The sequence below is a fragment of the Delphinus delphis genome, chromosome 1, assembly GCF_949987515.2.
Source record: "Delphinus delphis chromosome 1, mDelDel1.2, whole genome shotgun sequence".
Classification (NCBI taxonomy): Eukaryota; Metazoa; Chordata; class Mammalia; order Artiodactyla; family Delphinidae; genus Delphinus; species Delphinus delphis.
In genome coordinates this window covers 9,326,458-9,343,325 of record NC_082683.1, presented here as the reverse complement: position 1 = coordinate 9,343,325, position 16,868 = coordinate 9,326,458, and the positions used below count along the sequence as shown (strand labels likewise).

The 16,868-nt window shown below is 57.4% G+C and overlaps 1 protein-coding gene across 4 annotated transcripts in view; it reads right to left on the bottom strand.

Moving 5' to 3' along the window:
- Positions 1-12,653, bottom strand: part of TNFRSF1B (TNF receptor superfamily member 1B) — a 35,562-nt gene extending 22,909 nt beyond the window's left edge. For all 4 annotated transcript variants that reach the window (XM_060014605.1, XM_060014615.1, XM_060014624.1 and 1 more), the window contains exon 1: positions 12,516-12,653. In XM_060014605.1, the coding sequence (XP_059870588.1) occupies positions 12,516-12,593 (78 nt within the window). In that variant the 5' untranslated portion in view covers positions 12,594-12,653. The remainder of the gene's footprint in view (positions 1-12,515) is intronic.
- Positions 12,654-16,868: the final 4,215 nt, after the last annotated feature.

Below are 16,868 nucleotides of genomic sequence, written 5' to 3'. Positions count from 1 at the left end.
AATGCTCTCCGAGGGTGAGGACGGCCTGAGCAGGTGTCCCCTGGGAGGAGGGGGGCTGGAGATGCCCATACCCCCAGGTATACGGACACCTGGCCTCACAGGAGGAGCTTTGGCCCCAGTTCAGAAGATCTGGATAGATGTGCTGGTCCTAGGGGACTTGGGAACATCACTTACTCTCTGAGCCTCAACACCGTCATCCGTAAAATAGTGACATAACACCTTGCCCGGCCTCCTCCTTCCTCCTCGGGTCATTGTAGGCGCAAAGGCGGGGGGCAGGGGGTGTTAACTTGGGTCCGTCATCTTCTCCCAGACTCCCAGGGGACCCGGGGGCGGCGCTCTAAGGGTCCGCAAAGGCCCTGACACACATGTGGCCTTGTGTCGGATGGAATATTAGAACCGGGCTCTCTCTGCCTTGGTTTCAGCTAAGAACAGGCACGGCAAGGACAAGTCGCTGGGGGCAGGTGGCCCCGTTTGGGTGAGGCGCCAGGTGGCCCCCGCAGGCCTTGCAGTGGAGGGCGTTTCCCTCCCTCCTCAAGAGCAGGTCTGGGAAAGCTGACCCGTGACCCTTGGAGTTATGGAGTCACCCTCAGGCTGACCCCAGGCCCAGTCCTCAAGAAGCCCAAGGTCAGGAGACGGCAGTAGGCCAGCTGCAGGGACAGCGGAGTGGGCCTCGTTAAGGCAGAGGGAGGAGGGGATGCCTGCAGGTCAGATGTGGGCTTTCTAGGGTAGTGGCCTTGGGTGGTCTGCAAGGGACTTTACTCAAGCGGAACACCTGGAGGGGTGAGGGGACCCCAAAATAAAGAGTCTGGGTGAGTGACCGAAACCCAGCAGCCAGGGGTCCATTAAGTGGCCAGAGGACACAGTGTCCAGGATAAGGGACAGGGATGTGGCTGTGAGTCCCTGAAAGAAGGTGAGCCTCAGAGGCCGGCAGGGGGCAAAGCCAGAGCAGGACCAGACTTACCTGGTGGGTGTGGCATGAATTTTCCCCGCCCTCTACTCCCTCTCTCTCCCACTCCTCCCAATTCTCACCCTGGAGGACCAGAAACCACACAGCTAGCAGCCAGGGCTGGAGGAGGGAGACTAGGGCAAGGTGGGCAATGCACTGGGGTCCGCCCAGTGAGCAGCAGGGCCATGGCGCCAGGCAAGACCCTCTGACTGTGGAGTCAGCGCACTTTCTCAGGGAATTGGGCAACCCCGCGCCAGCTGACTTCCTGCCTCTCTGCTCCCCGACCAAGACCCTGCATGCACCCCAAGGTGGGGGCCCTCAGTCCCTTCTCCTATTTATAAATAGACTGCGAGAGGGGAAGGCAAAGAAAGACAGGCCTGGGGAGGGAGGAGGAAGTGGCCGCCAGCAAGACAGTGTCATCTGAAAGCACTGAAGCCGTAGCGCCCTCTGCCCTTCCTGCCAGCACTGACGAAGCACTGCGGGGGTCTCCAAGGCTTTTTGATTTTCTGGAGACCCCCCCACCGCCCCCCACTTAGATGCCAGTACCCTTGGGAAGGGGTCCCACTCCCAGCCTTCCCCAGGAGCACCCCTGGGCAGGGTGAGAGCAGGAAGGGGACATGGTGGGAAGAAGGCCACGGGGGGAAGCTTCAGGCTTGAGGAGTACACATGCCCCACAAAACTTCTCTTTTCACAAAGTGGGAGAGACAGGGACTGTTCGGACCCAGGAGTAGCACCTACGGTGTGCAGACAGTGCTGAGTGAGCACGCTCACATGCATTCTCTTGTTTTATCTCTGCACCAACACAACGAGGTCAGCATCACCCCATTTTAGAGATGCAGAAACAGAGGCTTCCGGAGATACGATACCATGTCCGGGGCCACGTAGCCAGCAAGCGGCAGAACTAGTCCCAGCCGCATCTCCCTCAGTGTCCCCAGACAGGCTCATACCCCGTGGTCTTCTCTTGCTCCCTCATTTCACAGAGGAGAGGCCCAGAGAGGGAGAGTGACTCCCCGGAGAACACACAGTGAGCAAGGTGTGGGCGGGTTAAATGACTCTCCCAGGCAAAAGGGTCTCCAGGATGCCAGGGACAGACACTGCAGCCATGGAGCAGAGCAGAGGCGTCTGCCCAAGGACCCAGGGAGGGAAACTGGCTTCAACCAATAGAGAAACCACATCATTTCCATGGCAGGTCCCTGGGGCCCTGGCATATGCTGAGAGACAGCAGAACCATTTTGGCTTCAATCTTAGGGGGTTCTCGGGAGTCCCGCAGACTTCGAGGTGCAGCTGACACGGCGATGACGCGAGAGCCAGGCAGTGGAGGCTCGTCTGTCATCACGGAGAGGAACGGCATCTACGTCAGGAGGACCGACCACATCACAGGCGGCGGCCAAGGGTGACACATCCCACTCCCGGCCTGCTGCCTGTGATGTCGCTTTAGAAGTGAGCTGGGGGAGGACAGGAAGCCCGGGCTGGTATCCGGTTCTTGGGGTCAGGCTTTGTGCTAAGCACCGGGGTACAAAGATACCGGGGTGTGGTCCTTGTCCTCAAGGAACCCTCGGTCTAGTTGCAGAAAACACCCTAACCCTTTCCATCCCCTCCCAACACACACACCCCAGGCCCAGCCACCACCTACAACCTCCTCACTTTTGGTCCTCAGGCTTCCCAGACAGACCTGAAGCCACCTTCCTACACCAAGTCTGTCCTGAGCTCAACGTCCTCAGCTTGGGGTCCGGGGGCCGCTGCCTGGGCCCTGCCAGCATCTCCCACTCAGTCTTCACCTCACCCTGCATCATCCCTCTGGCTCTGGTACCCTCCTTCACGTGTCCTCCTGCTGCTACCTCTGCCCAAACATCCTGCCCTCCCCTCTTGCAGGGCTAACTCTTTGGCTTCCTTCAAGAGTCCTCTCCACTATCATCTCAAGGAAACCTTCTCCGGACCCGCAGATGGGGTCAGAGGTCCCCCTTGAGGGCTCCAGCGACAACCCAGGTATATCTCTCTAATTCATGGACCACCTTCCGGTTAATCATTTGCTTCCCTGTGTCTCCCCGTCTGCACCCTCGAGCGTGAGCTCTGAACCAGACACCTGGGTTTCGGTCCCAGCTCTGCCACTCACCAGCCTCAGTTTTGCCATCTCTGAAACGGGGACAAAAGCAGTGCCCACCTCATGGGGCTGTTATGATTCACTGGGCCAAGGCGTGTGGAGTGCGCCATGCCCAGCGGCAGCGAGAGCTGAGCGTTAGTCGTTGGGTTTTTATTACTCATGGCTCTACACCCAGCCCAGCGCACAGCCCACAGCGGGTACCTAACAGATGCTGAATTGTTTAACAGAAGCAAAAGGTTTCATTTCCAATTAGTTGAAATGAGCTGGGGCTAGCAGGAGAACTGGGCAGGCAACGGGCTTGTATAGAGAGAGGGTGGCGTCCCCAGGATGGTAGAGCCCCTCGTGGCCACCGCAACCGCCCTGGCTTCTGGGGGCAGGTTAAGCACAGAGCTCGGAAGGCGCTGTCTGGGGTGGGATCCTGGCTCTGCCTCTGGTGAGCTGACAGCCTGAGCCCAAAGCTTAACCTCTGTGCCTCAACTGCTCCTCCTATCAAATGGGGATGATAATGGTACACCCTTCCCAGGTGGCCTTGAGGACAGAAGGCACTCGGGGCATGTAATGCATTAGACCCATGCCTGGCACCCACGAAGCACCCCCGGACGTCAGTCCTCGCTCAGGGTTTGCTGCACTCTCCCAGACCTCAAAGGGAAGTGACAGAGGGGGGCCCTTTTATCCCCACCTCACCACTGAGAGGAAAACCAAAGCCCAGGGAGAAGGTCCCAAGGTACTGGCAACAGAGGCAGGCAGGCCCCCAGGAATCCTGACCCTCTGCCCATGGGGGACTCATCACATTTCATGCCTGAGATGCAAAGGCCAGCCCTGCCCAGCCTCATGTCCACCCCAGCAGCGGCCAGGGTGAGCGAAGCCGGGTTCACCCTGGGGCTGAGCACGAGAACTCCAGGAATACACGAGGGTGACACTGTCCACGGTCAGGTCGCAGGGACAGGGCTGACGCCATAGGCGCCTCATGTTGCAGGATGGGGTGGAGAGGGACGGCTCCCCTTTCTCCCGAGTGTCTCTGTCTCCACCCTAGGTCATTGGTCCAGCCCAAAGCCCAACTCCACCTCCCTGAAGCCTTTGATCCTTCCTTCCCGTTCTGCTACTAACCTCTCAGCCAGAGCTCTCGCCTAAACTATTGCAACAGTCTCTCCACCTCATCTGTCCTTCCCACTGAGGCCTGGGTGATCTTCCTAATACACCCTCTGCTCTGGTCACTCCCTCACTCAAAAACTATCAGTGGCTCCCCGTTGCCTCAACTCCTGATACGAAGTGAGTGTGGTAGCCGAAAGCATAGTCACTGGAAAAAAGATGCCTGGCTTTGAATCCAGACTCCCCTCTATTGGAGGGCAGCATCAAAGGAGTTTTGCTTTTTTTTTTTTTTAAATAAATGAGGCTAAAAAACCTCAGTCTTCTCATCTGCAGGATGGAACTGATAACAGTATATACCTCATGGGACTGTTGTGAGGATTAGATGAGATAACACATGTAAAGTGCTTAGTAAACGCTCCACAAATTACAGTGGTGGGCTTCCCTGGTGGCACAGTCGTTGAGAATCTGCCTGCCAATGCAGGGGACATGGGTTCGAGCCCTGGTCTGGGAAGATCCCACATGCCGCAGAGCAGCTGGGCCCGTGAGCCACAACTACTGAGCCTGCGCGTCTGGAGCCTGCGCTCCACAACAAGAGAGGCCGCGACAGTGAGAGGCCCGCGTACCGTGATGAAGAGTGGCCCCCGCTCGCCGCAACTAGAGAAAGCCCTCGCACAGAAACGAAGACCCAACACAGCCAAAAATAAATAAATAAAATACTGAATACATAACTACTTAAAAAAAAAAAGTTACAGTTGCTACAATGTTTTAATTTAATTTTAAAAGTTTTTACTACTTCCAGAAACTGGTCCTAAACAGCCTACAGCCTCAAGTGCCATCGCCACCCCTAACAGGCCTGTTGCTCCAGCCAGCATGGCCCAGCTGCTATCCATCCCCTGCTATCCCCACTCCTGGCATCCACCCAGCTGCTATCCCCTGCTACCCCCACTCCTGGCATCCACTCAGCTGCTATCCCCTGCTATCCCCACTCCTGGCATCCACCCAGCTGCTATCCCCTGCTATCCCCACTCCTGGCATCCACTCAGCCCGATCCTGACCACCCTCCAGGGCTCAGCTTTTAAAAAGATCCTTGTGTGGTCACTGCGGGAAGAGGCATGTGGGGGACAGAGTCAGGAAGGTGTCAAAAGATGAGGGGGGTGACCAAGGGGCCAGGCCAGGAAGCGAGTGAAGCCATGGGGTGGGGGGGGAGGGGCTTGAGAGAGCTAGGAGGACAGGACAGGAAAGAGCAGAACTGGGGGCTTGTGAACGCGGAGCAGGAGGTGACAGGCTCACCAGGAACAAGCTGAACCTCTGCGCGTGGCAGACAGAAGCGGGGCTCTGGGTCAGCAGGAGGGAGGACACGGAGGGGTGCCCAGGATGCTGGCGGCCATCCCGGTAACTAAAGCCAAGTGCTGGGAGCCCTTCCCTAAGAGTCACTGTCAAGTCCAGACCTGGGCCTTGAGCTGGAGACCCACAGAGGCCGGAGCTGCAGGCCACCTCCTGCCCAAAGTCACTCACCCTCTCTATCCCCTTCCCCCTCCCCTTTGTCTAACACCCAGGCTGGGCCAGGTCTCTGCTGATCTCCACTTCCAGCTGGGCCAGCTGGGGGTCAGAGAGGAGAAGGGAACTGGTCAAGCCCTCCGGAGCTGGAGGCTGAGCCAGGGCTGGGCCCTGGACCCCCACTCCCAGCCCCACGCTCCGGTCCCTTCCGCAGCCTCCGGCATCTCTCCTGAATGGCACTGGAGAAGGCTCTCCACGGACAGTCCGGCAGATGCCCATCCAGGGCCCCCTGCCCCAAATCCCTCCCCGTGCTGCTCTCACCCTCAGGCCCTCTCGGTTCCCCGAATATGTGGCCAAGTCAGCCACACCCACTGCAGGGCCAGGCTCAGGTGGAAACAGACAGGTGGGCCCCTGTCTGGACAGCAGAGGAAAACAAAAGCCCCTGGGGATTTCCTCCAGCCAAAGCACTGAATCAACCCGGGGTCCCAGCTCTGAAGCTGGGGGCAGAGTAGTGGTTTGCTGGCCAAAGGGATCCAGCCGTGTCCCTCGACGTCACCCCGCACTGCCAGTTGTCCCCACGTGTGCCCACTCAGTATCTGCTACCAAGAACGGGAGGACGGCTGGCCGGCCCGGGACCTGGGAGATGGGCTCTGCAGCCGTGTGAGCCGGCTAACAGGTCTTGTTCTGGTAACAAAATGGATAGTCTTGCGATCCTCAACCTCCGCAGGTGACACCTGAGATGCAGCCTGTTCCAACCTCTCCTCTTCTGCAAAGAGGAAGTGGAGGCTGAGAGCTAGGGCGGTGTGTCACGGTCAACAGGCCACCAGGGCAGAGACAGACCACAGCCGGAGTCTGGACTCTCCTGCACAGCTGCCCCGCCCCCCAACTCCCCCCGGCATTGCTCACACCTGGGGCAGATGGAAATCGACTCCTTCAAACCCCCATCGGTGAACAGACACTTTCTCTTCCTGGGCTCGCACCTCGAGTGCCCCAAACCACAGTGATGTCACCATCACCTGTGACCTCATGACACGACACGATGGAAAATGACCGTGGGCCCCAGAGTCCCAGCCCCACAGTCAACATCTCAGCGGAGGGGCACAGACACCCAAAGCCCTGGGACTCAGAACCAGGGGGACAGCTGTGAGTCCATCACAGGTGACAAAGCCTTCTTCAAGGAAGCCCACCCCCCACCCCGCACTCAAGGCTTCCCCGAACCTGTGGGATCCCAGGCGGCGGGCCCCGCAGTGATGCCCACAGCACGGACTTTCCCGTGGTGCCCCAAAGGGTCTGGCTTCTGAACTTTAAGAGGGGCTAATTAGGTAGTAGGGGGCAGGGAGGTGGGAAACACGTGAAGCCTGTTCTGTGTTTTGTCTCGGATGCCAGCTAACCAGCAGCCAGGAATTCTTGAAGCTACTGCGGCCTGAGTCAAGGAAATCATTCCAGCTAAAACAAGTGGGACTGAGGTCAGCAAGAAGAGAGACTGGGAATCAAAGATATTAATGGTGGGGAGTGGTGGACTCTCCTTCCTGGGAAAACTCTTAGACCCCCCTCGCCCCCAGTCTGTGGCCTCCATCAAGCACAGGCAACACTGATACTTCCCCAACATTCCAAGGGAGTGTCAGGATCAGTGCTGTTGGGTTTTATAGATAGGGGTGCTTAGGCCCAGAGAGGTTAAGTAACCCGAGCGAGGTCACACAGTGAGCCGGTGACCACAGTGTACAGATGGGAACTCTGGTCTCTCGGGCCCCAGGCCAGTGCTCCTTCCTCAGGGTCCTGCTGTCTCGGAAATCACTTGGAGGCTGGGGGATGGACAGCATGACCTCAGAAGAGCCTTCACAAAGCTTCCCCTTTTCAGGGTTACAGGTAAATACAGCCTTCTGGATCACGGAGCTCAGAGATGGAAGAGATTTTAAAGACAGCCTGGAATCAGCCCATGCCCATCTTGCAGGTGGGAAAGTCGAGGCCTTCTGCATCCCCTTCACAGAGAGGTCATGAGACTCCTCTATTCTATGCCACATGTGCCCCTTGCTCACCCTCAAATGAGATCCAGCACCTGTCACTCACTGAAAGGAGTTGGGAGGGGGAGGGGAGGATTTCCTGACCCCGCAGCCTGTGCCACATGCCAGGCTCCTAAGGCCAGGCAGTTGGGTAGGTGGTGTGAGAGGCCCTAGGACGCGGGCTCTGGATCAGGAAGCATAGCCAGGAGAAGGCGGGCAGGAGGGAAACTGTCCTCAGGGATGCTGGGCAGGAGCTCTGGGCAAGTGGAGGTCTGCCCCCCCTACCTCAGAGCCCTATGGCTCAGAGACAGGGAATCCGCCTCCACGGTGACTCCCAGGCCCTGCGAAGCCACAGATGCTCAAATAGCCACCAATGGGCTGCACAGCATATAAAGCACTTTCAATCCTGACAACCAGCCAGTGAGGTGAGGGATCATTTCTATTTTACAGATGGGAACACAGAGGCAGGCTCCCAGAGATGGAAAGACTTGTCAAGGCCACACAGTCTATAAACAGCAAAGTAAGAAGTGAGCCAAGGTCTGTCCAGTTCTGAGGCCAGAGCGTTTCTTCTAAGTCATCAATATTGCTTCCCTGGGGCCTGGCGGGGTGTCCAGAAGCGGGAGCCACAGCAACTCCACTTTGTTTCTGTTTCCCTTCATAGCACCCTTCTCTCCACCGTAACCCCTGGCTTCCCTCGCTGCCTGCTTCTGGGCAAGTCACATGCTTCCTGGGCTCTTGAGTCACTGCCAGTGGGTGGCCCTGTCACGAGCCAGGAGGGGGATGTGGGCGGGTGAGCACTTTAGGGAGAGCACCGCTAGCCTCAGCAGACTCAACACAGCAGAGGAAGAACCCAGAGAAATATCCCAGAGAGAGTGAGACGAACTGGAGCCCAGCCCTGCCACCACTGGCTTTCCAAACTCTTCTGTCTCATCCATAAAGCAGGGTCATTATGAAGGTCAGATGAATATTTTTGGACATTAATTCAATATTTTTTAGCACCCACTACGTGCCAGGCACCGTTCTAAGCCAATGGTTCTCAACTGAGGCAACTCCCCCAGGGGACATTTTGCAGCCTCTGGAGACGCTTTTAACTGTCCCAAATGAAGGACTGTGCTGCTGGCATCTAGTGGGTGGAGGCCAGGGATGCTGCTAAACATCTTATAACTCGCAGGACGACTCCCACAGCAACCACATGGCCCGAATGCCAAGAGAACTGAGAACAAGAAATCCTCTTCTAGGCTATGAACAAGTGAACACGTCCCTGCCCTCACCATGCTTAACACTCCAGTAGAAAGACACAATGCGAGTGAAAGAAATATAATAGGCCATGAGTGTTACAGAGGAAAACAAAGCAGGTCAGGGGAGTGAGAGTACCTGGTGGGGAGCTTTTATAGGTAGGATGGCCAGAGAAGGCATTCCTGAGAAGAATTCATTTCAGCAAAAGAAAGTGCAGGAAGGAGATCAGAGGAGATCAGCGGGAGGAGCATTCAAGGTAAAGGGGAAGCAAGTGCAAAGGCCCTGAGGCAGGGGTGTGTGTGGCATGTCTGAGCAATGGAAAAGCAGCCCACATGGCATAAACCTGAGAACTAAGTTGATGTGTAGAGCTGAATGAAACACACACACAAACACCCCACGGATGGCATCAAAACTCTCCCCCTGGGCTTCCCTGGTGGCGCGGTAGTTGAGAGTCCGCCTGCCGATGCAGAGGACACAGGTTCATGCCCTGGTCCAGGAAGATCCCACATGCCACAGAGCGGCTGGGCCCGTGAGCCATGGCCGCTGAGCCTGCGCGTCCGGAGCCTGTGCTCCGCAATGGGAGAGGCCACAACAGTGAGAGGCCCGCATACCACAAAAAAAACCCAAAAAAACAAACAAAAAAAAACTCTCCCCCTGCAACCTTCTTGGCTACTCCTCCAGGAGCCACTGGGCCAAACCCAGGACCACAGTGAGGATCACATCCTCAGTCAGCAAACAGGTTCCCCTCTGGCATATTAGACAGGGGACAAAGAGACATCCCAGGACTGCAGGTACCCTGGATCACCCATCTCCACCAAAGGCTAATGTCCCCAGGCCAAGCTAGGAGTCCCCAACCTCTCCCCTAACTCGAGCTGGTCCCAGGCCCCTAGGTATTGAGGCCCCTCAGCCTCAGGCCAACCCAGCAGGTAGAGATCCCCTCAGCCCCCTCCCAGCAACAACAGAAAGCCAGACAGCTAGAGCCCTGCCCATCCCCCTTAGATGACACCAAATGCTCACCTATCCTGCCAGCTGTACTGGCGTTTGTCTGCTGAATGAATGGATGACGAGATGAATGAATGATGCATTCCACACCAGCCAGCAAATACAGCTTTTAAAGGAGGCAAACACCCTGCAGCCAAAGTGATTCTGCCACGCCTGCAGCAGCTCAGGTCTCCCTGGGGCTCTTTCTACAACTTGATTTATTACATCTGACACAACTGAGTATCCACTGTGTGCCAGGGACCCGGGTGGGGGCAGACGGGGGATACAGGCATGGGGAGGGTAGAGTAAGAAGAGCTTTGGAATCAGGCAGACCTGCATTCGAACCTCCCCACCCCCTACCCTCCAGTTCTATAATCCTGGGAAATACCATAACCTCTCTGAGCCTCAGGCTTCCACATCTCTAAATGGGAACGCCACCTTTTAAGAGTTGCTATAAGGAAGGTTTCAGCAAGATTCTGTAGTTAGATCCTAAGCATGCTGCCTGGTACTTAGTAGGCATTCAAACAACAGGTGCTATTGCGGTGCTAATAATAAGGAGGAAGACCCCCCAGTACCTGCCCTCAAGGAACTTTCCATCGATTGAGGTGGATAAAACACAACCAGATTAAAAAGCAGAATGTAGTCTGTCCTAGAGAGGGATGAAAGGCTGGGAGTTCAAAGAGCAGAGGATCAAATCCAACTGGGAAGGACTCTCCTGGTGGCACAAGTGGTTAAGAATCCTCCTGCCAATGCAGGGGACACGGGTTCGAGCCCTGGCCCGGGAAGATCCCACATGCCTCGGAGGAACTAAGCCCGTGTGCCACAACTACTAAGCCTGTGCCTTAGGGCCCGAGAACCACAACTACTGAAGCCCGCGCGCCTAGAGCTCGTGCTCTGCAACAAGAGAAGCCGCCGCAATGAGAAGCCCACGCACTGCAGTGAAGAGTAGTCCCAGCTCGCCGCAACTAGAGAAAGCCCACACACAGCAACGAAGACCCAATGCAGCCAAAAAAATAAATAAAATAGAAAATAAATAAATTTTCTTAAAAATCCAACTGGGAGAGTGAGGAAAGGCTTTGGCGTGGGGGGTGGGGGGAAACGTGCAAAAGACCCTTAAGGATGGGGGAAAGGGTGCACCACGGAGAGAGACAGCATGGAGTACGAAGATACACAATGGCCGTGTTTCGTAGGGTATAGGGTACGATGCAGAGGGGTGGCAGGAAACACCCGGAGACCTCACTCGCTCTGGCCTGAGACACCTGGGGGAGTTTCTGCCTTGGCCACTGGGAGCCTTTTGCTTCCCAGGCAGGGAGAGAGGCACTCCAATTTGACGAGGGCCACCCCAGCGATGCCACCAAGGAGGATCAGTGGGAGAGGGGGCAGGGGCCAGGGGACCAGCTAAAAGGCTGTGAAGACAGTCCCGGAGGAGGGAACCTGAGCTGATACAGGAGCTGGGCACACGGGAGGGAAGTGAGAGACTCAGGAGAACCCCTCAAGCAACTCCAAGACTAGGAGCTGCTGTCCTGCAGAGAAGCCCTGTGCCTCCTCCCCCCAGGGGCTCATATGTCCCCAGGTTCGCTGAGGCACAGTCTTAGTAGTTGTGGCGCGGGCTTAGTAGTTGTGGCGCACGGGCTTAGTTGCTCCGCTGCATGTGGGATCTTCCCGGACCAGAGCTCGAACCCGTGTCCCCTGCATTGGCAGGCGGATTCTTAACCACTGCGGCACCAGGTAAGTCCAAAATGGGGCTATTCTGTCTTAGCAGACCATGGAGACAGCCACAAGAGGCAAAGGTGGAACAATCCTCTGTACACTCTCTCTCCCTTGCTATTGTGGTGGGTGCAGTTAGCGCTGAATAACAGCTCTGGGGTCTCTGCTCTCTCCATTTTCCTGGAGCCCCTTAGACATCATGTTTGTCTTGATAACCAGCCCAGAAGTCCTCCCTCACCCCTGTCGCCCAGAGCTCACAGATCCTTGGGGAGGTCAGCCCAGGGGAACCTGAGGGCACTGTCTCTCTCCCTATCACCCCAGAGTCCACAGACGGCAGGCTCTGAAGTGGCCACTGGACACTCCAGGTGGGTCCTGGGGAAGGCGTCTGGGCAAAGGGCATGGAAGACAGTCCACAGTCTGACTGTGCCCTTATTAGATGCTACTGCACACCTGGCCCTGTTCTTTTACACACGCAGCCCCAGTATTTCTAAGAAAGAGGAAAACCGTAGCTCAGAAGGGAGGAAGTCTTCTGAAGAAGGTGCCGGGCATCTGTAGTGGGGACAGAGCCCCAGTACAGATCACTGCCTACCCCCACCCCCAAGTCACCCCGGAGAGGCCAGGGGTCGCAGGGATAACGGGAGTTGGGTTTCACAGTCTGGCTGGGATCTGCCCAGGGCCCGCTGGCCGGCCACCGACGGCGGAGGGACCAAGGTGAGACTCCGGGTCGCGGTGGCCAGAGTTCCGGCCCCGGGCGCACGTGTGCCAAACCCGGGGTCCCCAGAGGGTCTCCAGCGGCGTGCATCTGATCCGGTGTGGCGGGTGCGGCGCCTCCGTCGCTCCGAGCCCCGCACCCCTGTCACGGCGCCCCGGACGCCCCGGGGCGGGGGACGCGCGCCAGCCTGGGGTGGATGGCATGGCGCCCCCCCCCGCCCCAGACAGGGTCGCGCGAGTCACCTACCTGGGTGGGCACGGCGCGCCCTGCGGCCCAGAGCTGCAGTCCGACGGCCAGCGCGGCCCAGAAGGCGGTGGGCACCATGGGTGCAGGCGGCTCGGCGGGCCCCTTGCGCCCTCGCGCCTCCGCTCCCGCTCCGCTGCCTCTGGCGCCTCCGACTGAAAGCGAAAGCCGGCGCGCGGCCGAAGAGAGGCCGGGGGGCGGGGCGGGGCGTGGACACACCTCCTCCCCGCCCCACACAGCCGGCCGCCCCGCCCCCAACCCCCCCCGCCCTCACCCCAGCTCTGCCAGCCTAGCGCTGGGTCCATACCTCCAGCGCCAGCCACTCCCAGCCCTCTGAGACCCTCCAGCCTCCTTCTAACGTCCCCTCCCCTTCGAGTCACCCTTCCCAGCGGGGCTGGTGGGATGGGAGAGGGGGCAGGAGATCCGCATTGGGGTTGGGCTCCCACCAGGCTTGCGGCTGCCCCGAAGTTTTGTCTCTCGACCTGCCCTGCGTCCACCTACCCCTCCCACCTCTTGCAGGCTCCCCACTCCCTTGGCGGTGGGGCACGAATTTGGTGAAACATCTCACACAACTGACATTAGCTCACGGGCATTCTAAATTATTCCCTCATTAGACGTTATCTGACTTTAGAGCCAGACCACCTGGGTCTGCATCTCTGCATTAACCTCACAGAGGTAGACTGAAGATTGAAAGTTATATAACACACATACTATAGTATATATTATATATGTATGTAAACTTACGAAGTAAGTATATAAGTAACTTAATAAGTTCTGTATACATCTTAGCTGTAATTACTGTTATTCATTTGCTCATTTATCCTTAAGCATTCCTCATGCCCTCCTCAGAGTGAGCCGGAGCCTGCCCTGACCTCCTTCTTGAGTCCCCTGTCCAGGTGGCTGACCAGTAAACAGAGGCTAGGACAGAAAGCTGTGGGAGCCCAGAGTGGGGCTGGCCCAGGCCAAGGGCCGTGAGGGCTGGTTCCCCTGGAGTTGACATCTGAGCACCCACTCCAGCTTCCAGCTGCACCCCCTGTGCTTTGAGTGCCAACCCTCATACCAGGGCCAGCCCTGAGGGACCAGAACATATTCCCCCAGCCCTGGGAGTCCTTGCCCCCAGCACATAGGGCGTTTCTGAGGGGCAGGGTGGCAGGAGGGGAGGCTATTCTGTTCCCTCACTGCAGGCTGCCCCAAGCGAGGTCCGGGGGCCCCTGCTCTGGGCCACCAACCCCTGTGATGGAGACAGCAAGGATGATGCTTCTAGGTGCTGAGTGAGAAACTGGGAAGTGACACTTGGCGGATGGAAAATCCCACCTCCTGATCATGAGGCTGGGAAATTACCTGGTTTCCACACGTTTCTAAGACATGGGCCATGCTAAGGGCGGGGCTCGCACAGCCCACAACCTTAACTCTGCAGAGAGGGTCAGACTCTAAAGCTAGCATGAAGCTTTCTTCTGGCCCTTACAAGTCTTGTCTGGGAGCAGTTTGGAGGAGTCCCTGATCCATAAGAGAGAGCCAAAGGCCAGGAGTGGGGTGTCACCTGGTGAAAACAGGAGCAAACCGTTCTCCATGGATGCCCCCTACACACCTCAAACCCAGTGGGCCCCACTGACTCATTGCCTCCAATGGCTCCCCATCCCAGGGGGTGGCAACACCACCACCCAAACGTGGGGATCCTCCTGGGATCCCACCTTCCACCCCAGCTCCACCAACTGGACTCCAAGAGGTGGGTGACAGCCAAGCCAACAGGAAAGCAAACCCTCTCTCTAGTGATTCTGTACAAGGTACTTAATACAGAGGAACTGGCTGTAAAGATGTTAGAGAAATTAAAAGAACAATTAGAGGAAAGGGAGACTAGTCTGAGATTAACAACTGCAAGAAGCCACCACCATCTCTGGGGCCGGAAGTGGCGTTACCAAAGCCAGGAGCTGGGGCATCTGGGGGCATCTGGAACCGTGGAGGAGACAGAGCCACTGTTAGAGACGCGCGTGAAGCAGAGAGGAAGAAAATATCCGGCTTCTCTCTTCCTCCCACCCTACAATCTCCCACCAGTGACTCCCATTGACCAAACCTAAGACAGGAGCCACTTAGCAAAGGAACCTGGGAAATGTAGTTTCTTCGGGTCAGCCCACTGCAGTGGAGGGGGTGGGGGGGTGGGGGGACAAGATGGCAGGGCCTGGAGCTGAGCGCAGGCAGATAACAGGCGAGGGTCTAAGGAGAAAGTCTCACTCCTTGTTACGCTTGCTTGGGGGACCTATCTTTTCCCAGACTCTGCATGAAATCCTGCGCAGGTCCTGGAACTTTTCCAGGCACTCTCAGGCAGGAAGAACCTTCTGGTCTACCAGATGAGAGTCCAGTGCTGCCCTGGGAACTCAACAGAGCTACAGTCTTTTCTCCAGGGTGGAGTTTCTCCCCTTCTCCAGCTGAACCCAGGCTGGATCCTGCCTGGGTGTGGGAGGACCCGGCGACTCCTCTCTTGACTGCCGAGTGTGGCTGGGGAGAGGGTTTTGGAAGCGAAGGGCACAGTGTTTCATAGCAGCTAGAGCTGTCACCCCACACACATACATTGGGGCCTCTGGGAGGCAGTTTCTGGCTCATTCTCTCTCGGGGCACTTTTGCAGGTGTCTAGGAGACCTTCTTGCTTATTCCTCTGACCATGGCTCCCCAGCACCAGGGATACCTGAGCCTCCTGCTGACCATGGCTTACCATATCCCCCTTGAACCCTACATGAGTGGTGGTCCTCCAGGCTCCTCCTGCCCAGGGCTGCTCCCCATAGGAAGCACTATGGGTCAGAGATGACCCAAAGCCGGCTTCCTCCCCAGAGCCCACGGTTGCCCTTCAACCTACACCTGGAGCAGCCCAGCTCACACCCATGCACCCTGGCTCGCTCCAGCTCTGCCGACTCAGGCCCATCCAGCCACAGGCTCCAACTCACATCACGACCTTTCTGGAGCACCTGCTGGGTGCCATCCCTGGGGTGCTGGGTGCTTAGTAGTGCACAGGCGCTTGAGAGTCTCCCATCAGTCTTCTGGTCCCTAAACGCCTGCGATGTCAAGCCAGGGGATTCAAGCACATAGTCAAGGAGCTCTGCTCATCTGTCTGCCTCTCACTGCTGGACTGTGTGGGCCTCAAGGGCAGTGGGACTTGGTCGTGGTCCCCTCTATTTCCCTGCTGACAAGGTGATACCCAGAGTCGGGGCTCAGTAGGTTTGAAGTGGATAAGGGCTGCATACAGGACGAGTGTACACAGGAGGCAAGAAAGGGGAGAGGAAGTGAGTGAGCGAATGAAAGGCTGAGTGAATGTCAGGGTCAAGGCCCCAGAATCCAGTCCAGCTCCATCACTCCCAGACCCTATGCACTCTGCCAGGTCTCCCAGGCCGTGCATCTCTTAGACTCCTAGTCCCATGACGCAGAAAAATCCCACTTGCTCCTCGGTAATGGGTAGCAGGCAGGCTTCCAGCACACAGGACCATGGCCCTCTGGTCCCCAACTCAGGGGCAGCGTGTACAGTTATCTGAACCCTGGGGCTCCCTGGAGGCTTTCCTCACTTCCCAGTGCAGCCCATAGCCCCCAGCCATCTCGCACACACCACCCCAGCAAGCTGATGCCCATGCTTTACAAACTGGTGCCGAGGAAAGCTTAGCCACGGCAGGCGTCGTGCACAAGAACAGCCAGCCTGTCCACCAATATTTACTGAACACCTACTATGTGCTGGGTGTTCTAGTGAACCGTTTGGAGGAATGGCTCTCCAGCATCAGCCAGCATCAGAACCATCTGCAAGTCTTGTTCCACAGGCAGACTCCTGAGCCCCACTCCCACGTCTGTTGAGGGCCTGACAATCTGGCTTTTTAATGAGCCCCCTGGTGACTGACAGACACCTTTTGGGAAACAGGGTTTAGCTGCAACAGGTGCCGTGGTTGAGGGTGGTTCGGAAGGCATTGCTGTGGTCGCTCTGGGAGGGGAAGTTTACACTGTGGGGGAGGTCTCAGAACCCGCCATCAAACCTTGTGGCCTGGTCTCCAGGAGTTCCAGTGGGATCCTGTCTTGGGCAGCAGGACCCCCTCCCCAGCCCCACCCAGTCTGGCCCACAGCCTGGGCAAGCAACCTTCTCTCTCATCCTGCTGTCCTGCTTGTCTCAGCGCCCGGGACGCTCTGGGTCAGCCCCTTGATGACTCATGTCCCAAAATCTCGAAAAGGAAGTAGCGCTGGGGTGAGCCACAGCTCTGCACCCATCTCCTTCATCTGTCGAGGCCTCCCACCTGCCCTCCTGCCTACCCCAGGGCCATGTCTTGGGCTGAGCTGGCCATACCAAGCTTGGGGCAGGGGGTGCTGGACCAGGAAATACTCCCCAGCTCC